Genomic DNA, 27019 nt, shown 5'->3' with positions numbered 1-27019 from the left:
ATTTATTTGGCTGATGGAAGGCTATTTTCAGTCTTTATTCTTCTTAGTGTGAATGCGCATACATTTCTCTGCAGCCCTGTTAAGGTACTTGATTAAGGACTGTTACTCTGAGTCGTTATAGAACAGACAGTGTATGCCTCTTATTACCCTTCTAAAACCCAAAAATGCTGAATTCTGAAACATCCTTGGTCCCAGGGGTTTTTAGTAATCAGTTGTGAACTTGTTAGAGTTTTTGTTTGTTTGGGAGAGGGCTTGTTAGGGAGGGGTTTGTTTGTTTTTAGTAAAAAAAAAACAGCAAAAAAAAAATTTTTTTAAAGCAGAACATGGGGAACAGAAGTAAAACACAGTCCTTGTTTTATGACGTTAGTGGTTGAAAGGAAACAAGTGGGGTGGGTTGGGGTGGGGTGGGGTGGGGTGGGGTGGGATGGGATGGGATGGGGTGGGGGTGGGGTGTTAGGTGGGCTATGTCCGAAGGACTTACCCAGAGGCCATCCTGGGCATTAGTATTCCAGCCAGAGAAGGGTGGGCACTTCAGACTGGTTTGTGCCAGCTTGTGTTCAGCGCTAAATGACCCTGTGTCCTGGGAACGGGGGTCCCCAGTAGAGGAAGAGGAGGGCCGGGGGCCCCATGGGTGTGAGGCCAGAGCTTGGATTGGCAGGAGGACATGGATTTGTCTAGCTCCACCTCATAGCAAAAAAGCAGGATCCAAGGAGGAAGTCCAGGCTCCTTGCAGGAGCAGACGGTGTGGAAACCGTGTTTTCTTAACTTGGGCAACTTCCCCCTGTGCGCGCCGGGTTGTGTCAGCTGCCTGCTTCCCACATACAGAGCAGCACGGAGTCCTCACAAACAGCCAGCCCCATCCTGAGAGAGGTTGTCAGGGGGAACGTGGACGCCCCCAAGTCTCATCTCATTGTAGGTACCTGTGCCCAGGTCCCCTGGTCCTGGCGAGCAGAAACACATAGTGCTGGGGTGCCTGGCCTTGCTAGGCTTAGCCTGAGACTCTGGGTGTTGGAATCCTGGTTTGTTTTAGATGGATCATTTCCCCAAGCATTTAAGATATAAAAGCAGTAAGTTAGGTCTTTTAGTAGTAAAAGTGTCCCACTAGGGCAAAGATGGAGACTCAATTTCCCCTTTTCTTTAAGAATCAGTTTCTGTTCAGCCTGAACTAATGTCAACGGAGCAGAAGCCTCATTCGCACACTTTTTTTTTTTTTTTTTCAGATCCTGCAGTCTAAACTGCCACTTACACTGAGCACAGGAAATCGTGTTATTTATAGCGGCTCAAGTGTTTTCAGACAAAGTTGATCCGAGTATTACCTGATTAAGAGTGAGGTTCTTATCTAGTTTCTACAGAATTACGAGGTCGCATGTTGGTGTGATATGTTTGCTCCTCAAAAGGCAATGTTCAGGAGGAAATTCTTATCCTTGAAAAATCAGGCTGTGTGACTCAGCAAAGGAAATGTTTATGACCGGTTGGTTACTCATATGCCAGTATTTCCAGAATATCTGATCATACTTAAAAGTTTTGACCTCGGAGCCCCATTGGCCATAGGGCTCGGGTTATAACCTGTCACAGCAGGAAGGCTGCTGTATCTCACTGTATGTGAGACAAGGGTCAGAGAGAGAGGAATTTTTGTTACTTCACTGCTTTTACTCTGGGGCACCCCAATTTTAGCGCCCGTGCAGTCGTGTGTGTGTGTGTGTTAAAGCAGGTTATTTCCATATTTTCATGGATTGGATTTACCAGGACTTTTACTGTTCAGACTATCTAGAAAAAGAAAGTGAACTTCTAATGTAAACAAAGCACTGTTTTGACTACATCCAAGATTCACTGATTCAGAATTCCTGCGCGTTTGATGGTGGACCACTACTTAAATCCCCTCTCTGAGACTGATGTTTTTGTGTAGGGGAGGGCAGGAGTTTCAAGTGGTTTTTCTCCTTCATGCTATAAGCTGACAACTTTAAAACCTGTATAAATACTTTGATCTGGACTCTGAAGGAAAGCTACTTTGTAGTTTAAATTGCTGTAAAGATTTACTTCTCCTTTTAACTAAAATGTTTCCTTTATGTGTTTGTGTCCTAGAGCTTATGAGAGCAACATCGTTTCTGATCCTCAGGTCTTTTTTATCTCTGGCCGGTGGCGGGGGGAGAAAGAGGAGTGGGCTTTTGCTGTGGGTGGGCTGTCTCCCCAGCACTCTTACTCCTGGTGAGTGCTTCGGCACGCTCGTCTTCTCTCTTGTCTTCTAAACGTCCTCTGAGCCAAGTTCACACTGTTGGGACAGAGGCACCGTGTAGGTAGACAGTTGGTAGCGTTTCCCAAAGCCCTGCTGCGTCAGCAATCTTGAGTGTTTCCTGTAGAAGTCTTCCCTTGCCCTGGCATATCTCAGAGGCGGTTTGGTTATCTCCACTTACACATAAAGAGAAGATGGGCTCAGAAGGTTCAGGGGACTTTCCCAAGACTGCACAGCCACAGGCCGCGGGGCCCATTGGGCCCCAGGCAGGATGGTTCAGAGCTGCTGATGGTCACTGCCACCCCCGTCCAGCCTGCCCGGGCAAGGTCTGGCGAGGTGTTGGGAGAGCATCCTTGCTGTTGTCAGCCTGTCTCCTGAGCCCTGGGCCCTCACAGCCCCAGGCTCAGGCCGAAGGACGTCTTTCTGCCAAGGCAGCCTCTTAGGACACACGTCCTTGCGACTGAGGTCTTGATTTGATGAACATTTCCTTTCTATTTCTGGTAGTTTTTCAGACGAAAGAACACTCAATGAGTTATTTTTTCTAAATAAGGACATGAATAGAAACCACATAGCTGCCAGCATTTTTATTTTTCTGTAGTTCATACCGTACCCACGTTTTAGCTGTCACTTGGGTCAACCCACAGCGGGAACTGCTGGGTACCAGCCTCATTCCCATGTATTGTAAAGCTCCTCCCCACCATCCAAACAGATGAGTCTGCTGACAATGTTTGAGGGTGCCTGGCCCTTTCCTGGCTGGTTCCAGGAGGATCACTTGGACAGAGGAAAGGGTGTCAGTAGCTGTGTCCTGCCTGCGTGGGAAAGCATGGGGCTACTGGAGCGTCAAGTCTTTTTTTTGAGAAGGAACAATGTCAGTGTTTTGTGTCATCATAAGGGCGTGGGGGGTGGGGCGGCTTCCCAGATGGCTCATTGGTAAAGAATCTGCCTGCAGCGTAGGAGAGACAGGTTCGATCCCTGGGTCGGGAAGATCTCCCGGAGAAGGACATGGTAACCACTCCAGTATTCTTGCCCGGAGAATCCCGTGGACAGAGGAGCCTGGGCTGGAGTCCATGGAGGTCACAAAGGGTCAAATACAGCTCAGTGACTGAACAGCAAGGAAAGTATGTGGCTTACAAGGAAGAACCTGAGCGAAGCAGGCGAAGCAAAGGGCACGGAGCCCAGATGCGCTGCCCGGAGGGAACCTGTCACAGGGAGCGCTGCTCAGGTGAGGCCAGGCTGCTCTCACCTGCCACTTGTCAGTCACACATGAGGCTATTTGCAGCCGTTGCTTGCTTGTCGCTCTAATATGCTGAGACCACTGAAGGAAGTGTGAACATCCCTCATCTCAGAAAAACACTTAAAATGTATTACCAGCAAGAGGAGAACTTTTTGCACAGAAAATACTGTGCACTGTGTTTTTTTTTAGCTTTTATTTATTCGGTTTTAGTTTTGGCTGTGCTGGGTCTTCGTTGCTGCATGCAGGCTTTCTCTAGCTGCAGCGAGCGGGGCTGCTCTTTGTTGCGGTGCACAGGCTTCTCATTACAGTGGCTTCTCTTGCTGCAGAGCCCGGGCTCCAGGCGCACGTGCCGCAGTCGTGCGGCCTGGGGGCTCAGTGGGTGCGGTTTTCAGACTCTGGAACACAGGCTCCGCGGTTGTGGCACAGGGCTTAGTTGCTCCGCGGCATTTGGGATCTTCCTAGACCAGGGATCGAACCCGTGTCTCCTGCACTGGCAGGCGGGTTCCTTACCACTGAGCCACCAGGGAGGCCCCAAGCACACACTCTTTTCATTCATCAGCTTGAGTGCCGGTCGCTGCTAAGCTGAAGATTGTTTTGTGAAGTTCAAATAGGTAATTGCTATTAGTCTGCTCTCCATTAAGTAACATGAATACTTTTGTTCGTGATTAAAATGTTTGTTCTTTTGGTATGTTTCTCTGAGAAGAAAAGTCAGGAGATTTCCAGTAGCCAAACGGGGAAAGAGAACTCTGTGGACAGTCTCAGTGTAACAGATAATTCACCTCTTTGGAGACCAAACATTTCAGAGGCAAAGCAAGCTCCCAGAGATCACGTCACCGGGTTTCCAAAGTGACGTAATTTCTCCAAGTTCACATAATGGGCGAGCGGCAGAGCCAGCACTCACAGCTTGGTCTTGAGACCCCTCTCAGGACCGTCTCAGTCTTTGGGAACCCCAGACCCTGCTGAGAACAGCATCACCTGGAGAGGTGGTTTCTACACCTGGTCCCGCGAGACCAGAGGATGCGGCACCAGGACTTGACCTCTGGGCACAGACATGGGTGGCCTTGTGAGGTCAAGGCTTCTTTGAAGGCTGCTGTTTTATCATTAAATCCCATGATCATTATAGTCCATAACTCATCTGATTTGATTTTGATGGAAACATAGTGTTTTAAATAACTGATTAAACTTTAGCCTGACTAGTCCTTAACTGTATGTCCTCCATATCATCAAGTAAAATCGATAACTTGTTTATTTTGTGGCTTCAGCACTGGCCCCCAGACCTGTGCCCTGAACCTGTGGTCAGGCTGTTTCAACAAGCGTGGACATGCAGTAGAGGCGTTCAGCACCCCCATTGCACCCCAGAGTTTTAAAAAAGTGGTTCCCAGTCATGTCAGACCCAGTGTCTCTTTTTATAACATTATAACAAGTTTTTCATATCCTTGTTACTAAACCTGAAATGAAATTCCTAGGTGGTAGACGCTACCTTCACACATAATTTCAAGTCAATATCATGTTTGAACTGTAACATTAAAAAGAAATCAAATGAAAGCAAAGTGCAGGAACAGAATGTGAATATTGTGACTAACTCTTGCGAAGGTTCTGAACAAAGCCATGTATAATCTTTCCTGATTTCCATACAGATTGCATTCCTGGAATAGTCAATGTATGTTGAAACTACTCATAACATTTTGAATTTACATGTAAGTCAAAATCAGTTTGTAGGTCTGAAAGTTATGAATGTGGTTTTTGGATCTGCTTGAGTAGCCAGTAGGGAAGTTCCTTATTGTACAGGCCTGCCCAAGGACAGGATGGTTGGCATGCCATGCCCGGCCCCCAAATGCCATCAGTCTCTCCTCCAGTCACTGTGACTTCCCAACACCTGCCCCCTCCCCCGAGCATTTCCTAAATGCCCTCTGAGAGCTGGTGCATGCTCCCTGACAGCGTCATTCCAAAGTGCCTTCTCCTCCCTGGTGAGCATAATTAGAGTCGTGGCTGGAAAGAGTAGCCCCCTCGTGGAGGGACTTACCACGATTGAGGGGGTTGGAAAGATGAAACTTCGAGACTGGAGTACAGTGCCCGTGGCAGCTGAGGGGCGTGGGATACACATACAGAGACCCGGATGGCCACTGACTCTGGGCTGCCAGCCGGAATGTTCTGCTCCTGTCCCCGCTCCTGTTCCCGCCTGTGTGGGAGAACACATGGCCCCATCTACTTGGTTACTTTGAATAGCACACTATTTTTAGAATCTACTGCATATGAGGAGTTGGGGGTCTATGTAGAAAACAAAAGTTGGTGGCTGTTGTCAGTTCCTGTAGCCAAGTCAACTCAGCAAAATAAGAAAGATCAAGAGAGTACATAAATAAAAGAGAGATTAAAAAATCAGAAAAGATCAATGAAACCAAGAGCTAGTATTTTAAAAGGATGAGCAAAATCAGCAAACCTCTAGGCAGGCTCCGCAAGGAAGAAAAGGGAAAGGACCCAAATCAAAGAGGAAATGAAAGCGCAGAAATAACAACTGAGACCCTAGAAATACAAAGAATCATAGAGAATACTGTGGATAGCCGTATGCCAAAAAATTGGACAACCTAGGAGAAATGGGCAAGTTTCTAGAAACACAGCCTGCCAAAACTCAGGATGAAATGACTACTTTGAACAGACCGATCACTAGAAGTTAAATAGAATCTGAAATTTAGGGAGGAAAAAAAAGAACCTCCCTGCAAAGAGAAGTCTGGGACTAGACAACTTCACTTGGGAATTCTAACAAAGGAAGAACTTTTATGTATCCTTCTTAAACTGTTCCAAAAACTGAAGAAGAGGGCACACTCCCAGACTCATTCTGTGAAGCCACCAACACCAGACATAGACACTACAAAAAAATGAAAGTTCCAGGCCAGTATCGCTCGTGAATGTAGATGCAAAATGTTAGCAAACCACATACAGCGGTACATAAAAAGGGCCGTACACACAATCCAGTGGGATTCGGTCCAGGGTCACAAGGATGGTTCCACATCAGCAAACCGACCACTGTGATATCCCACATCAACAAAAGCAAAGATGGAAACCACATGATCACTTCAGTAGACGTGGAAAAAGCATTTGACAAAATTCAACCTTTATTTATGGTGAAAACTCTCACCAGAATGGTTATAGAGGGAACATATCTCAACGTAATAAAAGCCATTTATGATAAACCCACATTCAACATAATACTCAATGGTAAAAAGCTAAAAGCCTTCCTGCTAAATTCAGGAGTAAGACACGGTTGCCCGCTCTCATTGCTTCTATTCAACCTAATATTGGAAGTCCTAGTCGTAGCAATCAGACAAGGAAAAGAAATACAGAACTTACCTGGTGGTTCAATGGTTAAGAGTCTTCCTTCCAATGCACAGGACGTGGATTTGATCCCTGATCGGGGAACGAAGATCCCACATGCCACTCAGCAGCTAAGCCCATGCGCCACAACTAGAGAGCCCGTGCACTCTGGAGCCTGTGCGCCACAACTGGAAAGCAACAAAGAACGCACAGGCCACAGTGAAGACCCAGCACAACAAAATAAAAATAGATAAATAAGAAATACAGGGCATCTAAACTGGAAGAGAAGAGACAAAGCTGCTACTGTTTGTACTTAAGATGATGATGTAGAGAAGCCTGAAGTCACCACACAAAACCTGTTAAGCACTAATAAATGAATTCAGCAAGATAGCAGGATACAAGGTTAATATTTAGAAACCTGAACCTGTTGCATTTCTTTAATAAGAAAATATCAGGAAAATAACGTTTTTTAAAAATCCTGTTTAAAATCACATCAAAAAAAAAAAAAAAACTAGGACTAAACTTAACCATGGTGGTAAAAGAGCTGTATGCTGAAAATTATTAAATGCTGATTAAGGAAATTGAGGAAATCCACGGGGTCACAAAGTGTCAGACACAGCTGAGCAACTGAACTAACTGAACTGAAGGAAACTGCAGACAATTCAAAGGAATGGAAAGATATCCCATGCTCTTGCCGACAAAGGTCCATATAGTCAAAGCTATGGTTTTTCCAGTAGTCGCGTATGGATGTGAGAGTTGAACCATAAAGAAGGCTGAGTGCCGAAAAATTGATGCTTTCCAGTTGTGGTGTTGGAGAAGACTCTTGAGAGTCCCTTGGACTGCAAGGAGATCCAACCAGTCAATCCTAAAGGAAATCAGTCCTGAATATTCATTGGAGGGACTGATGCTGAAGCTGAAGCTCCAGTACTTTGGCCACCTGACGGGAAGAGCTGACCCACTGGAAAAGACCCTGATGCTGAGAAAGATTGAAAGCAAAAGGAGAAGGGGGCAGCAGAGGAAGAGATGGTTAGATGGCATCACCGACTCGCTGGACAGGAGTTTGAGCAAGCTCCAGGAGACAGTGAAGACAGGGAAGCCTGGCCTGCTGCAGTCCATGGAATTGCACGAGTCAGGCACGTCTTAGCAACTGAACAACAACACAGATCAACAGAACAGAGAGCCCAGAAATAAATCCACATACCTATGGTCAAACTTCAGCCAAGGAGGCAAGGATGTAAAATGGCGAAACAGTCTCTTCAACAGGTGGTGTTGTGAATACTGGGCTGCTGCATGTAAATTAATGAAGTTAGAACACTCCCTCACACCATATAAAACATAAACTCAAAATAGTCTAAAGACATAAATATAAGACATGACACCATAGAACTCCTAGAAGAGAGCACAGGCAAAACATTCTCTGACATAAGTTATAGCAATATTTTCTTAGATCAGTCTCCCAAAGCAAAAGAAAGAAAAGCAAAAATAAAATGGGACCTAATTAAATTCAAAAACTTTTGTATAGCAAACAAAACCATAAACAAAAGGAAAAGACTGGGAGAAAATATTTGCGAAGGATATGACCAGCAAACAGTTAATATCCAAAATGTACAAACAGCTTCTACATACAACTCAATCTCAATAAAACAAACAACCCAATCAAAACATAGACAAGACCTAAATAAACGTTCTCCAAAGGAGACGTACAGATGGCCAACAGGCAGATGGAAAGATGTTCAACATTACTAATTATTAGAGAAATGCAAATTCAAAGCCCAGTGGGGTATCACCTCCCACCAGTCAGAATGGCCATCATTAAAAAGTCTACAAATAATAAATGCTGAATAGGGTGTGGAGAAAAGGAAACCCTCCTACACTGTTGGTAGGAAGGTAAATTGGTGCAGCCACTATGGAAAGCAATGTGGAGGCGCCTTTAAAAATGGAAAATAGAGTTACCATGGGATCCAGCAATCCCACTCCTAGACATAGCCACTTATGTGTGGAATCTAAAAAAATACAAAAGAATTTGTACGCAAACAGAAACAGACTCACAGACCTCAAGACGAACTTCTGGTTACGCAAAGGGAAAGGGAGGGAGGCAGGACAAATGAGGAGTTACGGATTAACAGAGCCAAAGTACCGTACATAAGCTAGACACACAAGGCTATACTCTACAGCACAGGGGATTGTATTCAATACCTTGTAGTGACCTGTTAATATAATAGCATAGAGTATGAAAAATAGCTGAATCACTTTGCTATACACCGGAAACTAACACAATCAATTCTACTTCGAGAAAAAAAAAGAATTTTTTAGTTTTAAAGGCAGGTCAGGAAAGGGCTTCTGTGTCAGAGCCTCACGGTGGCTCTGCACAAAGGGCAGCGTTGTAAGTCCCTTCAGCCTGGGGCCCTGTGTGTGCTCCGGTGAGTCTTTGAACTTGCTCCTCTGTTCTTTCCTCATTCCAGGGACCAGTCACACGTGGATGGAGGGAGGGCCCCTCCTTGTTTCTAAACAGAACCGGCTCTTTGTCCCACTTCAGGCTTCGACTGCCTGGTACTCCTCTTACACTCACGTGCTTGCACTTTAGTCCTCCAACTTTTCCCGAGAGGTGATAAGTACGGTGGTAACATGTCCCGTGGCTGGAAGAAAACTCTCCCATCACAGAGCTTGGGGTCACTGATCCGCACGTCAGCCAAGAGTATAAGTCTCCTGGGCTCTGCGGGGTTGGTTGGGAGCTGCTTCCAGCAGCAGCACCCCTTTCCAGGCCCCGGGGCTTCTCCGCGGAGGGGGAGGAGATGACAAAGCCGCCAAGCTCATTTCCCAAGAGTCACCCCAGAGTTATGGCTCATAAATCCCTGCCCCTTTCCATGTAGAATTCTGGAGCCCCAGGAGAGTCTAAGAACAGAGGAGGAGCTTTTTCTGTGACATGGGATAAGGGATGTGGGGATATAGAATTCCACACTTTGCTTGAATGCCAGCAAAGCTTTGGAGCTCAGAAGAAAGTGTGCAGAGTCAGGACTCTGGACTTCATGTGGGGCTTTTCAGAAAAATACTGAGTCTGCCTCCAGGCACCTCTGTCCTCTCCAAGCAGGCAGGACTTGGGTTCCACTGGCGTTACCACATTTCTGTTTTTAAAAGACGGGGGGTTGAATTGGTAGGAGTCACAAAAGGCTACAAAGAGTATTAGAACTCTTAGAGCCCCCCAGATGCCACTGTAATTGGGGTGCAGGGTACTGGGGTGTGTGGTCGCTCCACCCTTGGGCAGGGTCTCCCCTTCCTGCTTACGAAACCCCCACCACAGACAGGAGGTCGGGGAGAGGAAGGAAGCTGTGCAGGGGCCAGGCTAAGAGGCAGGGCACACCTCGCCCAGGCAGGGCTTTCTCCTCCTGCCCTGGTGAATCACTTCTGCTTTAGTTTTGCTCAGTCCCCAGGCCAGGCTGGGCTGTCCCTGAGTTCCCTGAAGAGAGGAGCAGCTGATGTCCTTGGAGCAGTTTTATTACAGCTGGGATTCCTGGTGCTCCGAGCAGGAGGCCTGTCAGGGTCCCTGATAGAACAGGGGTGCGTCTGACTGTTTATCCACTGACTCCCATGTCTCATCCTGATAGAACCCACTTTTGCTCTGTGGTCTGATCAAGAACCAGAGCCTATCGAGCCCTTGGCACAATGACCCGTCACCAAAGTAACTCCTGCTTTTGCTGGTGACATCTTCACATAGCCCACCAACCTTTCTCCAGCCCGGTCTGGGTCTGCACCTGCCTCGAGGGCATTTCGGACAGAGAAGCATTGAAACCACTGGGTGTCATTTCAGGGGCTCCAAAGAGCTCAGGTACCATAGTCCTTTCTGTTTCAGCAAAGAAAGAATTCAGTGAGAGAAAAAGTTATGGATAAGAAGTGATTTGTTATTTGGTAGAAACCAATGCAATGCTCTAAAGTTATTAAGCTTCAGTAAAAAAAAATGATTTATTAGAATAGGGTGCTTGTGAGGCTTACAAGCGGGCAGGCAAGGTGGTACCACATGACTTAATGAAAACTTACTGGGCTACAGTTTTATAATCAAACAAAAAGTGGGAAAAGGAGGCCATCTTTGTCTTTTCTGAGTAGATGTCATGCCTCCACTATCAGCTCCTCCTCCAGGTTGAGCAGCGGAGTTTTCTTGTCCCTACGTGGTCAAAGCAGGTTCACAGGTTATTGTTTTTTTATGTGTGCAGAGAGCATGTCTTGCGTGCACATGTGCTAAGTCACTTCAGTCGTATCTGACTGTGGGACCCTATGGACTGTAGCCCTCCAGGCTCCTCAGTCCATGGGATTCTCCAGGAAAAAATACTGGAGTGGGTTGCCATGCCCTCCTCCAGGGGATCTTCCCAACCAGGGATCAAACCCAGGTTTCCCGCATTGCAGGCAGATTCTGTGCCATCTGAGTCACCAGGGAAGCCCAAGAATACTGCAGTGGGCAGCCTATCCCTTCTCCAGGGGGTCTTCCCATCCCAGGGGTTGAACCCACATCGCATATCTCCTGCATTGCCAGGCGTGTTCTTTACCACCTGTGAAGCCTGAGCATATTCTAGGGATCACCAGCTTACTGAGCTCGCTGGGCGGGATGTGGGTCTCACGCCACCATTGTTTTATTGTTTGGGCACATACATGTCTCATGCTTCTGCTGTGTGATTCTATTGCTAAGCAAGCCTGCTTGGTTTTGTGGTTAAGCAAACCTGCATTCCTGAGTGGTCATTAACTTACAAGGGTCTCCCATAGTTTTTCTACTTACAGTCCCCTGATGAAATTAACTGTTTAATCACCTGCTTTGTCCCTTTACTCTGACCGTATCAGCAACACTTTGGCTGTCCGTCTCTCCAGCCCGCCTGTGTGCCCTTGAGGCCGGGCTGCTGGCCGGAGGTCTCTGTGCCTCCATTCCAGACCATGGGTGGCACTGCAGGGCTGGCATCCCAGGCTCTGACTGGGTGGGCCCGGCTGTTTTTAATTAACCCTTTGTTCAGAAGTCCCCGGAACTCAGACTTGTGCCGCTTTGTGTATTTTTTTAGCATCTCTCAGACCAAACAGGTCGCCTCAGTGACAGAGTGTTATCTTGTTTATCGCCAATAAAATGTTGAAAGTGGAACTTTGGAATCAGGGGTTCAGCTTTTGAGGATTATTTTGAGGTCACTGGGGCGATAAAAGAAACTTTCTCATCCTAACCATCTCTGTTGTCAAAGGCTGCCTCGCTTTAAAGCCCAGCATCCGTAAGGCTCTGTTTGTGGGGTTCCAGGTCAGGTGGGACCCGGGGGTAGGGGAGCTGTGTCTCCTGGGAGTGGCTGGGCCTCAGGCTCTCGTTCCCCTCCAGCCCTGGACTGTCCTGAGAAAGCCAGGGAGCCTGGATCTCACCAGAGGAAGCCTGGCCAGGTCAGCTCCTCCCCCACTCCTCCCTGATCCTGGGGTCACAGTGGGACGGGGAGGGGTGGCCCAGCTCGGGGTGGGGGCAACACTGCATGCAGGGTTGTTTAGTGGCAGAACCGAGGCCACCTTCTCGCAGCAGGGAGCTTGGTTTTGGTTTCAAGGCTCCTTCACTTCCTTCCTTCCTTCTCTCTCTCCCTCTCAGCCTCTGCTCCCTTCCCCCACCCTTTCCTTCCTTCCTTCAAAAATGTTTGCTCTTTGTTATGAAAAACGTCAAACATACCCAAGCTGAGATGGAATAACAGAAAGCAGAGGTCGTTGCCCTGGAGGAGCAGCCAGCACCCGGGCATGTTGCAGCCGAGACGGCCACGCCCAAGGCTCTGACTCAGCGGTCTTGGGTGGAGCTGGGCATTCTGCATCTTTAACAAGCCCCGGGGGGTGGGGGGCCGCCCCTGCTGCTGCTGCTGCTACGGAGCAAGACCCTTCCCCTATCCCACCACCAGCCCCCACAGCTGTCAGCCTGCCTAAGGCCCTGAATGTCTCCTTTGTATCTCGACAGAGATGATCTTGGGCAAAGGAAGGAGGGTTTGGGGTCCGGAGCCCCTTCCAGGGACAGTGGACTGAGGGACGAGCCGCAGGACCAGTGGGGCCCAATGGCCAAGCCCTGGCGGGGGGGGGGGGGGCGCAGGGGGTGGACCTCAGCCCTGTGGTGCCCTGGCATCACAGCCAGCAGGCCTGGGCCTCAGTGACCAGTGGGAGACCTGCAGACCTTGACCTCCAGTGAGTACGAAAGGACTACCGCTGGCAGCTGGGGACGGTGGTGGGGGAGGAAGCCTGTGCAGACTCGTTTTTTAGGGATTTTGTTTGATTGCTTTTCTATGTGTGTGTGTGTTTAAATTTTTATTTTGTACTGGAATATAGCCAATGGCTTCCCTGGTGGCTCAGACGGTAAACCATTTGCCCGCAATGTGGGAGATCTGGGTTCGATCCCTGAGTCAGGAAGATCCCCCTGGAGAAGGAAATATCAACCCGTTCCAGTACTCTTGACTGGAAAATCCCATGGATGGAGGAGCCTGGTAGGCTACGATCCACAGGGTCTCAAAGAGTCAGACACGACCGAGCAACTTCACTTCACAATAGCTGAAGAACAATGTTGTGGTAGTCCTGGGTGGACAGGCCAGGGACGCAGCCATGCATATACACGTGTCCATCCCCCTGCACACTCCCCGCCCATCCAGGCTGCCTCATAACACTGAGCAGAGCTCCTTGTACGGCACAGTGGGTCCTCGTGGGTTGTCCGTGTGCATTATCGCGGTGTGTGCATGTGCTTTGTTCCAAAGCCCTGCGAAGGTCGTAGCTTGCACTCTGAATTCCGTGGGTCTCTCAGCCCCTCTGCATCCTTCCCCTTCGGCCTTGGTCATCATCTCCTGTGAGGCTGGGAGCTGGGTGGGCAGGAAGTCAAGGTGGAGAAATAAGCCGTCTTCGAGGCCAGGGGCGTCAGCAGACCATGTGAGTCTGGGTGGGTGTGCTGCGTGGGCCTGGGGTCTGGGCTCTTGTCCATGGCTCTCAGGTTCCCGGGGCCTCGGGGGCCTCCCTGGAGCCTCGGGCTCCTGACCTCCTTCCAGAATCCTCTCCCCTCTCCACTCGGCGTCATCATTGGCACATGGTTCATTCTCTCAGGCTCCCTGACCGGAAGCGTCCCCTCCTCCCCTCCTGGGTCTCGAGCCCCTCCTCCCACCCCCACTGCCGCTCCCTAGCCTCATCCAGCGCGGTGTTTCTAAAGCAGAAGTCAGACCCCACTGTGTTCCTCCTCCTCAAACCTGTCAGTGCTTCCACATTCCTTCCTGGAGATAAGGTTCCAGACAGCAGGGCTGCAGCTGCGGGGGATGCCCAGGCCCTGAGGGACCCGCCCCCCGGCCCCATCCTGGCACCTCGCCACCCGCCCCCTCGCCCCGGCTTTCTCCCCTTTGCTCCTCAGGATGGGCTCAGGGCTCCTGATCCCCGGATGGGTTGTGTTCTCCTCCAGAGCAGCCCAGCACGTGTTTTTTCTCACCCACTGTAGCGCTTGTCACTTGTCCACAGCTCCTCATTGCTTTGTGTGCACCCGTGAGAGTGGGCCCCAGCCTGCGCTGGGAAAGCCCTTCCCTGGCTGGCTCAGCAGTGCTGCGTGGCCTGGGCTGGTGGTGGCGAGGATCCTGCAGCCAGTCCCCTACAGGCGCGGGGCAGAAAGTGAAAGTGCATCAGGAAACTTGAACAGTTGGAAGTGGCTGTGACCCCCGGCGTGTGAGTTGATATTTTATAAAGTGTCAGTCTGCAGTGGGTTTGTCCTGCACCATGGAGGCTTTGGCTGGGGGCACACCGACCCCCAGAACTGCTACCCGATGGTTGCCAGCTAGAGGGCAGGGCTGGGTCCCCCTGGAAACGCTGGGTGAGTGACCTCATGCCTGCAGGCCACCAGGGTGGACCATCGCTATTTGGTACTTTTTAGTTCACTGGACAACTTGATCTTACCGAAGATTTCCTCTGCTGCTGTCTTGAAGGATGGGTATTTGGGATGCTCTGTGTCCATTTCGTGTTCTTGGCAACATCAGTGTTTCAGGATGCACCGTGTTATCGGGGACCTGTGTGGCTTTTTTCAGGCATCTCGGGCTGAGTCGGGGTTGTTCTGCTGGTACTAGTTTCGTGCTGGTGAAGTTAGCTGTGCGTAGGTTCGGGGTTGTTCTGCTGGTACTAGTTTTGGGCTGGTGAAGTTAGCTGTCCGTAGGTTCTGGGCCACTTGAAACGTTGGCTCGTGTATCTTTCAGCTTCTAGCCAGAGTCCCAGAGGCAAGCATGGTTGTTACCACTTCCTGTGTCGTGAGAGCCTGTTCTCCACGTATGAGTCATGTCGAATCCCTGAGATGAAAGGACTTTGTATGGTGGTGACTGCAAGCAGTTGAAACTGTGCTGAATCCTCTCCCTCCCTCCTGCCTTCTGATCTAAGGTGAAGCATGGCCGTGTTGATCTGTCCACAGGGTTGACTAGCTTGTGTCCTCGCAGGGAGTTTGTCCTAGGACTTGGTTCATCCATGTGGCCCCTTTAGCAACACAGGCCCAGGTCCCTGAGATCATGGATGGGACAGTCAAGCTGGATGGACATAAGGACCAGAGAGGGGTAGGCCCTTTCCTGGGGGGAGGGTGACCCACCAGAGTAGCTGGGGTCTGATGATGGGCCATGATTTGGGAGACCTGCCAGTCTGGTGGGGAGATCACCCCAGGAGGCAGGGGCTACCTGCTCAGACAGGTCCCTTTGAGGATCATTGCTCCTGTCCCGAGCGGGGCAGGACAGACAGGCCGGGAAGGAGCTGGGTGACCAAGGGCTCGGGCTCCCTTGGATCACAGAGGCTTCCACGCTGTGTGAGCAGGAGTCATCCAGGCCTCACCGCCTTGGGCCAGTTCTGTGTAACCAATGCCCACAAGCATGGCAGCTTGAAACAGCACACGTTTATCAGCTCACAGATTCTGAGGGTCAGGAGTCTGGCCGCAGCCTCCCGGGTCCTCTGCTCATGGTCTCAAAGAGGCTGCTGTCAGGGTGTCGGCCAGGCTGCATCCTTTCTGGAGTGCAGGGTCCTGAGCCCAGCTCCCATGGGTGTTGGTGGTGGTCTCGTCCTGCTGGTATGGGACCAGGGTGCCACCTTCCCGTCCACTGGGGCCTTTCTCAGCTCTCAGAGGCCCCCACACTCCTTGTCGCATGGCCCCTCACGGGCAGGAGACTCTGATCTCTAGACCCACATTTCCAGGCCTCCCCTGAACTCAAGTCAGCAGATGAGGGTACCTTGCTCACCGGGGCATTTGTCCCTGCAGTGTGGTGTAACCCAGTCCCAGGGTGACATCCGTCGGACAGTACTCTGCCCACACTCAGGGGTGAGGCGTGTGTGCAGCGTGTACACCGGTGACGGGCATCTCGGGGACCACCTGGAGTCCTGCCCGCGGCTCACCTCTCTCGCTGTCCCCTGCCGGCAGCCCCTCCTTCTCCAGCCCCTGGCCTCTTTCTTACATCCTCACTCCTCATCCCCCTTCTCTTTCTCCTTGGCTTCCTTTCTCTTTTTCCCAACCGCCCTCCTCCCAGCTGATGGGCTCTGACTGCCTGGTTCTCCACTGGCCTAGACCCTGAGCCAACAGATCTGGAGCCCACAGCTCCCCAGGCAGGGCTGCAGAGGCTGCTGCACTCAGCGTGGGTGCAGATCTCTTGCTGGCCCATCCATGGGGCTGTGGGGACTCCGCGTGGCCAGGTGTCAGCCTGTTGGGCCTCCCCTCCCTCCTTCCCCCCACCGCACAGCACCCCAGCCTCGTGGCCAGGCGTCAGCCTGTTGGGCCTCCCCTCCCTCCTTCCCCCCACCACACAGCACCCCGGCTCTCTAGTTTGCCTCATCACACAGTGTAACATGGTTTAGAAAGCTGAAAATGGCAACGAGGTATCAAAATTCTGAGGCAGCTGTGATCCGTGACGTCGTTGATTTGAAGGACTTGGACTTGGGTAGGTCGATCAAAAAACCACATGGACAAAGCAGGTTATAGAATAAATTCCCTGTAAAGACATTAGCCAGCCAATCTGTGGCAGGCCAACTAAGGTCAGTCTTCAACTTAGATTAGAGTTTAGAAGGAAGATGAATTTGTAGTGCTATGCAATATAATTTAGAGAAGGAAATGGCAACCCACTCTTGCCTGGAGACTCCCATGGACAGAGGAGCCTGGCGGGCTGCAGTCCATGGGGTCGCAAAAAGTTGGACACAACTGAGCGACTAACACACACACATGCAATATAATTATAGGGTGGAAGTGAGGGGCACCGTGGACATCAGGACCCACTATCCCCATGGGAGTCTGGGGTGCAGGGCGCCCCACCCTCAAATTGGGACAAGAGGACTCGGGCCACCTCACAGCTAGCTGGACCCAGTGACCACACCAGAAGCAGGCCAGCCGTCTCAGTGGCCTCATTTTAGGATGAGCTAAGGAGCAGTGAAAGCTGGGTCAGAACTGCTGGAAACATTACAAGTGAATTCCCATAAAAATTTAAGTGGAAAGGAAAACTGATTTGCTTTAACAGCAGAAAACCTGGATCCTGGCACCTTCGTTTAGCTCACTGGGCGGGTCTATCCCCTGCAGCAATGCATAAGCTCGAGATTTGTAGAACAGGAAACAGGGTTCAAGTGCCAGGTCCCACGGCACTGGTTAGTCCTGGTCAAGCATTTTAGAAAGCTTTTAAACAGAATAGGGCGAAATCAGCTGCAAGTTGACAAGTAGTTAAATGGAGGCGGGTTTTGTCTTAACGTAATTTTTCTAAACAGCTGGAGCCACTCAGCTCTGGTCTGAGATGCTTTGAGAGAAGGTGGGGCTTGCCCAGGCTCCGGTGCTGAGCCTGGAGGCATCGGGGAACAGTGAGGGGTGACCACACCGGAGTTCTGGGAAGCAGGGGCAGAGTCCCAGCCCCGTGACCTCGGATGGGTCTGGCGGCCTCTCCAGGTCTCTGCTCCCTGCTCTGTAAAGGGAGCACTTGAACCGGTGACCCTGGGGTCTTGTCCAGCCCTGATGCTCTGTTCCTGCATTAATCTGTCGTCTCTCCAGAGGAATGCAGACCGCCCAGTCCTGCCACTTGACGGGCTGTGTGACCTTGGGCGCGTTGCCCTCTCTGTGCGCTAGGTCTCTTACTTGTTAACTGGGTGTGGTAACATGATCGTCGCAACAACGCTGCTATGATGAGCCCACAGCTTAATGTACGTGAAGCCCTCAGAACAGCGCCCACTTGGCTTTTAGCAGAGGGAGCAATCCTGACTGCTGAAAGTATTGTGATTCCTGGGCCCTTTTTAACACGTATGAGTCTGTGTTACTGTGTGTTTGGTAACCTCCGAACCAGAGCATCATGGTTGACTGTAGCCTGGAAAGGAGCCGCTGGTCCGTCTCCTAACACAGTCTCCGGGTCTGTTGCAGGCGGAGGCCAGGTTGGCGGCAAAGCGTGCGGCTCGCGCGGAGGCCCGAGAGATCAGGATGAAGGAGCTGGAGCGGCAGCAGAAGGAGGTAAGGCCGGGCTGGTCGGCGGGCTCCAGGGAGGGTCCCTTCCAGGCCCCTGTCCCTCCTGTGACTCTGGTCTGGGTCAGTCCAGGCGCGGCGTCCTGGACACTCGACCTGTCGGATCCGCACAGCACACTTGCCTGCGTGGATCGCACCGGACCAGCCTCCCTGCCGAAAGGAACCAGGAGATGCTGCTTCCAACTGTGGAGCCACAGTTCCCATCCTCTGAATTAAAACATGAAAGAACAGATTATTACTTTTTGAGGCTATCCAAACAGTCCCGTTTAAAAATACTTTCCTTGCGGTTTTTATACTTTGTAATAGGTTTCATGAGACCTGAAGCCCTGTTAAGTGATACAGGGAACAGAATAAACACCGGATGAAATAGCCAGGGGGAGAAATTGCCCTCCTGGGAAGTGGATAGCATTGTGTTTACACACCTGTTAATGCTGTTTGCTTCTTTCTTTCACCACCTCGAGCCGGAGCCAGAAGCCACGTGGGCGGCATGAGGGCTCTCTCACTCGCAGTTTGAGGGGTGGGCTTTCCCCTGACCTTAAAGCTCAGTAGGTGAAGGAGTCCCTTTCCCAGGGCTCCGCCTTCTCCTGTGGGCCTCGGCCTCTGGGGGTCTGGGGAGCAGCCACGTCAGGCCCCCCCAGAGGGCTCCCTCTATTGGGAAGATTTGAACGTTGTTGTGTTGGAGAGGGGACCAGATGCCTTCTCACAGCTGATTTTCAGAGTCTGGTCTGGTTCACGTAGTCACATTTTCTAAGTTGAACCAGTGTTTTAAAACTCGTCAGGCTTCAGATAAAACTCTAGATTTCCAGCTTCTCGTGAAACTGCAGTTTCTGCCAGCTTCCCGAGGTCACGTTCCCCTGGGGGTGAGTCACTCACTCTAACTCTCAGCCCCTTCCCCGGCTGCAGGGTCAGCCGCTCTGAGTGAACTCGGGGGAGGGGCATGGACAGGTCTGAACTTGAGGAGGAAACCTCTTGCTTGTGGCTGCGAAAGCAGGTTGGCAGTTACTAGAAACTCAAGCCCGGGGGTTTAGTCAGGGGAGTCATACCTGGGTCCCAGTGGTGGAAAGCTGAAAGCCACCAAGGAGGGTGTGATGTCCCTGAGAGAAAGGCCACCCCTCAGGCCAGCAGGGATGCTGGGAAATGACCCCACAGTAGGGCAGCAGCCACGTTTCTTGGGCATCACTTGTCCTGCGTTTACATGCAGACAAAGACTAAACAAATATTTGAAAGTAGATCACCACGCCCTCCCTCCTTGTTGGAAATACAAATGTGATTGTAAGTTCATTCTAGCTTTTATGATATTTTGCCTCTAGAGTTAATTTAGTATTTTAATTTGGGGGCTTTTCTTTTGATTTACTCAGAGAAGCATGGGTTGACATTTTCTCTGTGCCTCTCCCACCTAGAATCACATTTACCATTTTAAAAAATGGAAATAGACCCTCCTGAATTCTCAAGTTAATTATTTGAACTCTGCAGTTGAGCTGAAACTGCTTAAGGCTGGGGTCACCTGCAGCCCCTCCCCTGCCATGAGGTCGGTTAAGGGCAAGGGTGGGAGCCTGACTCATATTCTTTTGTAAACAAACTCTGGGGATTGGACCTGACCCAGACTAATTGTTAAAGTACATTCAAAGAGGCATTTCCAGGAGAGGCTTCAGGGAGAAGTATTTGGACTGGGAGGTGGGGAGAAGGCATAGCCTCATTGTTTGGTGGGCCTTTGTCACCTGTCTGAGACATGTCACCTGGGCTTCAGGAATCACCCTGACACCAAGAGCTGGCACTAGGCTGACATGAAGCGTACGCACTGGAGGCCACCTTGGTTTTTAGGTTAGGGATTTTATTTATTTATTTTAGATTTAATTTTTTTCATTATTATTTATCGGCCGCCCCACAGTTTATGGGACCTCCGCTCCCCAACCAGGGACGAACTCAGGCCCCGCCAGTAAGAGTGCCGAGTCCCAGCCACTGGACCCCCAGGCAGTTCCCCTCCCCGAGATTTTAAGTGACGGGTTGATTGTTCGACTGCCTGGTGTTGATGTCTGTTTAGAATGTTGCTGTTCATGCAATGACTACTTGCAAACCCTGAGTGCAGGACACCGGCAGCCCCTTCCCTGTGCTTCGGAAGCCCACGGGCAGGGGCGTCAGGGGTTGGTGCAGCAGCTTCCTCACAGTGTCTGGGGCGGGGGCTGCCTTCCCCAGCCTCCAGCAGGAGTGGTGGCTCGCTGCTCTGTCTGCTTCCCCCGCTTCTCCTCCAGCCCCCAGTCTTTTTGTATTAAGGCCTTAAGAGGGCTGTAGGAAGGATTTTCCACAATGTTTTGTTGCCTCATCCAGGTTTTTCCACCTTTGACTGGTTGTCCACACTGCACCCTCCTCTGCTGGTAGGAAGTGTTTTTGGTGGCCTGTGGCTGTCCCCTCTCCCCTGAAACCACTGGACTCAGGAAAGATGACCTTGAACCTGACAGGAGGACTCCCTTTGGTTTCCATGCTGGAAATCATTTTACCATTTGTCTCACAAAGTAAGATAAAGTTACTCTCACCGAGAACACAAAGGGAAAATTTCTACAAAATCAAGGTGAAAGTGAATTACATAGTATGTGTGTACATATCTATCCTCCAAATTATAATATATCCTATCCTTAATTATGGGCAGAATTGAATTAAATATATGTTAGGCTGGCCAGAAAGGTCATCCCAGTTTCCCGGGGTGCTCCCAAACGAAGTTTTTGGCCAGCCCTACTGGATCATATGAGCAGCTTGTTATTCATAAAGTTCTTTGGCAGAAGTTCTTGTTTTAGAAAATAAAGGTTAAGAGGAATTAAGCTAAGTAAGAAATTATTTGAAGTGCCTCTTTTAAAAGCAAAGCACCCCTTTCTCTTTTGAGTCAAGGGCAGTCCCCTTCCATTCCACGTTAATTCTGCAGAGTGATCTCTTGCTGAACTCCTGCACTGCAGTTGCAATACCTCAAGCTGCAAAACTGCAGCTGCTACCCAAAGATGGGAAACTAAGTCTGGGCCATTTGATCTCAGTATCATTAAATGGGCCTTCGGTGCCAGCAGGGGAGTGACCTTGTGGAGTCTTCCCCCACCCGACCCCCGCCAGGCACAGCGCTCCCAGGACAGAGGAGCCCGAGGACTTGAGCAACCTGTCCAGCTCCTGTGCGGCGTGGCCTGCCCTCGGGTGTCTGGTGACTGCTAAGGACCTCAGGCTTTGCAGAGAAAATTTGATTAAAACCTGGGAAATCTGGTTTAAAAATGCCACAGTTTGCCTCCCTCGGTCAGACACACAAGTGCCGTTGGTTAGTAGATGCCATTAGAATTTCAAAAAATTCTTTTTAATTTTATTGAGGTATAGTTGATTAATAACATTGTATTAAATTTCTGCTGTATGGCAAAGAGATTCTGTTTTATCTGTATATTCTTTTTTGTCTTTTCTTCCCATAGCGATTTATCATAGGATCTGATTAGAGCTCCCTGTGGTGTACACAGTAGGACCTTGTTTATCATTCTGTATGTGGCAGTTTGTACTGAAACTCTGTATTCTTACAGTAGAGACGCATACGTGGTCACAGGGTGAAACTGTGTTGTGATTCAGGTTCCGGGGAAGGTCTTGCACAAAAGCAGTGTGCTGACCAGGGGGTTCTTAGCATGCGGCCCCCACAGGGATGCTTTCACGTGTGGGAACAGGTTTCCAGGGCATGTGGGTCTGAGTGCGAGGACCCAGAGGAAAGCGTACCTTCACTGCCTGGAAGGTGCCTTCAGTAAATGTCAGCTTTTAAAATGAGCCCTGTGTGGGCCTCCTCTGCAGGACCCTTCTCCCTGCCGTGAGCTCAGGGACAGGCCAAGTAGACTGCGAGGGCGCCATCTCTGCTGAACGCACGCCTTTCTCGGGGTCAGACCACGTGCCTGGCGACTGCACCCCACACTGCGAATTATCTGGGTGCAGAAGGACACCCTGAGTGGGGGGCCCTGCATGTGTCAGGGAGGAAGCAGAGGCACTAACTCTGGCCAGCAGCGAGTGTGGACACCGAGTGAAGAAGCTGCCAGTGGAGAAAGGCAGGACAGGCAAGGAGGCTTTGTGGGCAGAGAGCTGGACGGCGGTGAGGGCGGACGGGGGGCTCTGGCTTGGCCCAAGGTTTGTATTGACCTGTGAGCCCTCCAGCGGTCACTCACACCAAGGACAGCTTCGCTCGCATAAATCCAGCGTCCTTGGGGCAGGAGAACATTGCCAGGGACCGTTTCTGTCGACTTCCTCAACTAAGGGATTTGGAAGGTTTAAGATAAAACACGTGGATATGTATTAATAGTCAAAGCGGACTGGGGTGGGGCAGGGGGTCGGCAGGGACCTCCCGGAGCCCCCCGGAGTGTGGCAGTGCTGGGACTGGGTGCCCTCACCATCTGGAAAAGGGTCTCTCCGGGTTTTATTGACAGGTGAGGAAAGCAGGCCTTAATTAGACAGAAGCTGCGAAGGTGGCCAAGCCAAGATTCAAACCTAGAACCGAAAAAGCTGCAGAGCCTGTAATCCTCTGCCTCCAAAGCAGGTGTGTCATCACCGGTGAAAACAAAGGGCCTCGCCAGTGTGTTAACCTTGGGATTAACACCAGCAGGGCTCACACTGGCGGCTCATGCAGCTCGGGAGTGCAAACACCCACGTAATCCTCAGTGGTTCACAAGCGGAAGCACACCTTGAAAAACCAGTTTTTTTTTCCTTGGTGCTGATTCAAGGCACATCATGGGAACAGACCATGGTGTCCACCCATGTGTTACAGAGACACGAACGGCAGCTGTTGGTCTGGCTGATTCTTAATGTGACCCAAGTCCAGGGCTGGGGGGCGTGCACAGGGGTGCCCACGGTGTGCGCCCATCTGGAGAGAGGAGGCAGACGGCTTTCAGGTTTGGGGCCGTACTTTTAGTGGCAGGGGTGGCATGCAGGCATACTCCTGGGTCTCCCCTTCGCATATCACGTCTCTGGGCCTGCCTATAATTAGATCCAGCCCCACAATCTGTGTTACACAATCTGACAGCCTGGCCCACTGGCATTTTAAGTTGTTGATGAAGTGGAAATGAATATGCTTTGGAGACCCGTGTTTAACCTGTAGTGTCGGTATTTCGGTATAAAAATTGAGAAACGGGACCCCTCTTTCTGTGTGGTGGCGAGCTACCACACCACTGCTTCTGAGCAGGGCCAAGGCCTTCCTTGACACGGAGGTGGGCTTGGCAGCAGGCGGACAGAGCCTGTGAATGCCGGGAGAGCAGTGAGGTCCCTGGAAGCTCATGAGAGCTGGAAGCTGACGACACCACCGGAGGGTGTCGGAGGTAGGTGGTGGCTGAAGCCACGCTGGTGCCTGGGCCCCTCCAAGGCCGGCATGGAGAGTGCCCACAGAGGAGAGGTGAGCCGAGTGTCCCCCACCCCCGCCGTCAGCAAGACCTAGCAGACCCTGAGGACACGGGGGCTGGGAGCAGGCTGGCGATCCATCCAGGTCACAGCCCCAGCCTTGCAGCCAAATGGTTCAGAGGTTCTCTTCACCCCTGCGGATGCTGAGAACTGACTGCGTGGCTATGCTTTGGGGCTGTCTCAGAGGACTATGAGCTCCTTCTTAATGGATTTATTAGGGAGAATATGCAGATGTTCTTTGGGAAATCTGAGTGAAACTTTAACTCTGTCTGAGAGCCTAAACTAATGGGAAAAAAATTCTGGTGTGATGACCGGGCGATCTGATGATGAGGGCGTGTCTCCTGTTACTGAGCTGATCAACATTTCTATTGGAGACTAACGTTTAATGTAGTACCGGTGTTGGATGTATTGGTATCTGCTCACCTCTGTAGGAATAGAAGCGTGGGGTCTGAAGTCTTATAGCTGTAGCGATGCCTTGGACCATGCCTCACTAGTTTTGTTGGATGAATTGAGAATGAATGAGTGATTGAGTGATAGAATAGGCATCTCAGACTTACCTAGGGATTACTACAAAATCAGGAGAAACCTCTAGAGCAAACCAGTGTGTCCCGGTATGATAATAAGCGTTTCAAAATTTGTTCCAGTTATGCCCTCGTGATCTGTCTGTTTGGCTGAAGTTTTCCTCATCTGTATCTGCATGAATCCAAACATGAAAGAATGTTTCTTAACTCTTTGTGAATTTGACCAGCTGACTTTCCAATTAAATTTCTGCACTTCTTTGCTACATTTTGGTCATGTGAAAAGAAATTTTATATTGAGGATGAAGTTCTTTTTCCCATTAGTGGTATTAGTTAACACAAACTTTTGCATTAGACTAATAGCAGGATTCTCATAGACTCGTGTGGACGTGCCTATATTTCATCAATGTAACTAAAATAGAATGTAAGATCTGTTATGAAATTACTGATTATTTCAATGAGACTACAAGAGAGTTTTTTCATTCCCATTTTACCAGTTTTTGCTTTGTTTCAATATGGCTTTTATTCATATTTCTAGGTCCTTATAGAACCTTTCTTTCTGATTTTTCTACTTCTGTAATTGGATTTTGTATTTCTTTCCCGATTTCTTTTGCCCTTCTCTGAAGATCTATCAGGTTCAAAAGGTAGGCTCTTCCGTATTTATTTTCTGGTTTGCATGCACTCTTTTTCCCTTGCCAAGGACCTGGTCACCTTTCAGAAATAATGCCTTTGATTGAGAGCTCACTAAAGTTCCTGCTGCTGCTTTTATTGTCATAGTTGCGAGTTGGTTTGAGCACGAACGCTTAGGGGTTCACGTTAGCCCCCACGAAAGGCAGCCGTCAGCACACATTTCTGAGTACTGAATGCTTTTTCTATCTCCATTTTTCTCAAGAAATTGGAAAATTGTTCCTTTAAGAAAAAAATTAACTCTAAGACAAAATAAAATCATACTTCAGAGTCTGGACAACCATTTAGAATCAGACATTTGAAAAGAAAGAGCATCCTTGCGTGTAATTTCATTATTAATAGTAAGTGTTGAAAATTTCAGTACATATTACCATACATTGAGATGATTACATACTGAATTAAAACTGAGTAAAAAAAGAAAATTATGGTATAACAATAAAACCCAGTAGCTTAAAACAAACCTGCCTTCCATCCCTAATATTCAGATTGCTAACATGCATCTCTGTTTTCTAAGGATATTTTGTAAAGGCAGTGAGGTTTAGAAATAAATGCGCTGAGCTGTCCCAATACGGAAAATAAAAACAGCCAGTTCAGTGACTCCTGATCCAGCAATAATGAAGGAGGGTGCGAACAGTTCCCTGAGAATTTATAGAAAAGTGTTTACAGGGAGTCTGTCCCATAAACAAATTGAAATAATTTCTTGTTTACAAACCTATTTAGTTTATAAGGAAGAGTTATCGTTGTCTTTGAGAGCAGCTAAGAAAATCAAAACAAGGTGACCTAATCTCATGGGTTAGAAATTGCAAGCCCTTTAAACACAAAACATCAGTATGTTTAAATTTCCAGAGGCTCCAGCTCCTGGTGCTGCTGTCTGGTTAGACCCCAACCCGGAGCCACTTCTGACTTCTTTAGAATCATAACCTCTGGAGAGTCTGCTGCTAAGTCACTTCAGTCGTGTCTGACTCTGTACGACCCCATAGACGGCAGCCCACCAGGCTCCGCCGTCCCTGGGATTCTCCAGGATGAAAAGTCTGAATTGCCTCAAATAGCAATTTCCCAAATTTCCATTTGGTATTCTTCAATGAAAATGCCCGTTCACCAGGATTTAGAGTTCTAAGAAGTGTACACCCAACAAACAAAATGAGTAACATCTCCGTTTCCTTCCGCACTTGTCTCCTCAGCCTTCACTAGCCCTCCAGGAGCCACCTGGCACTTTATAAGAATATTAAATGCAGTGTTAATTTTGAAAAACAATAAAATTGTTCCTGGATTCCTTTACCAGGTGCAGTTCCAAATTGCCTTTTCCCCTGCCCCCCTCACTCTGCATAAATATTACCCCCCAAAGTGTCAAGAAACCAGTTAAGAAGGTGCCAGGATCTATTTGAACTTTGTTAGTTTTTGCAGAGTCCACTTGGAACTGTATACTGAGGCTAGAGTTCCAAACCACACGTAGAGAATCCAGGTCAGAATTTCACAGGCGAAAGGCAAGGCTGGGAACCATCACAGTAACCGACGGAATAGGACACGGTCAACTAAAACCTAGCCAAGGACTCCTCTCCGGTCGTTTCTACTTGACTCATTCCCATCTGGTGCTGGATCAAGAATATCCCTCCTCACTACCAGGGATACGCCGTTAGAGTCTTGTCAGGTGGTCATGTCTGCACACCGTACAGGCATCCCAGATGGCCCTTAGTGGTAAAGAACCCACCTGCCGATGCAGGAGATGCAAGAGACCTGGGTTTGAGCCCTGGGTCGGGAAGATCCCCTGGAGGAGGGCACAGCAACCCACTCCAGTGTTCTTGCCTGGAGAATCCCATGGACAGAGGAGCCTGGAGGGTTACAGTCCGTGGGGTCACCAAGAGTCAGACACGACTGAGGCGACTTAGCACAGCATGCACACCCAGCACACACAACTAAAGGGAGCTCAGGGAGCCCCCCACGGAAAAGCAGGTGACCATTATTATCACCCAGATGTGACCCAGGGCGCAGGAGAAGGAGGCAGTAAGGCTTGCTGCCAGCCCGCGGGCTGTCTCCATCAGGGTCTCTTGTGTTGAATCAAAGCTGTTTCTGAAAGTCGAGCACGTGTGCGCCCGCCTGGCTCTCGCTTCCCTCTGCATGGCTCACCGGCTCCTCACAGCCTGCGTGTGCGGCGTTGTGCCCTTTCTAGAGTTTGCTGTGCCGCCCCTGCTACTAACACCAGGACGACT

At 49.9% G+C, this 27019-nt stretch overlaps 1 protein-coding gene across 50 annotated transcripts in view; it reads left to right on the top strand.

Annotated features, from left to right (window-relative positions):
• The window catches only part of LRRFIP1 (LRR binding FLII interacting protein 1), a 161930-nt gene that overhangs the window by 68982 nt on the left and 65929 nt on the right, over positions 1-27019 (top strand). For 29 of the 50 annotated variants that reach the window (XM_069584498.1, XM_069584510.1, XM_069584397.1 and 26 more), the window contains exon 2: positions 18124-18210. In XM_069584498.1, the coding sequence (XP_069440599.1) occupies positions 18124-18210 (87 nt within the window). Of the gene's footprint in view, positions 1-18123; positions 18216-24751; positions 24770-27019 lie in introns of all 50 variants that reach the window. The other 21 variants (XM_070292398.1, XM_069584443.1, XM_069584436.1 and 18 more) reach the window with 2 other exon arrangements.

This window comes from Ovis canadensis, chromosome 1 (genome assembly GCF_042477335.2).
Source record: "Ovis canadensis isolate MfBH-ARS-UI-01 breed Bighorn chromosome 1, ARS-UI_OviCan_v2, whole genome shotgun sequence".
In the NCBI taxonomy this organism is placed as follows: Eukaryota; Metazoa; Chordata; class Mammalia; order Artiodactyla; family Bovidae; genus Ovis; species Ovis canadensis.
This window is presented reverse-complemented; position numbering and strand designations above follow the sequence as displayed.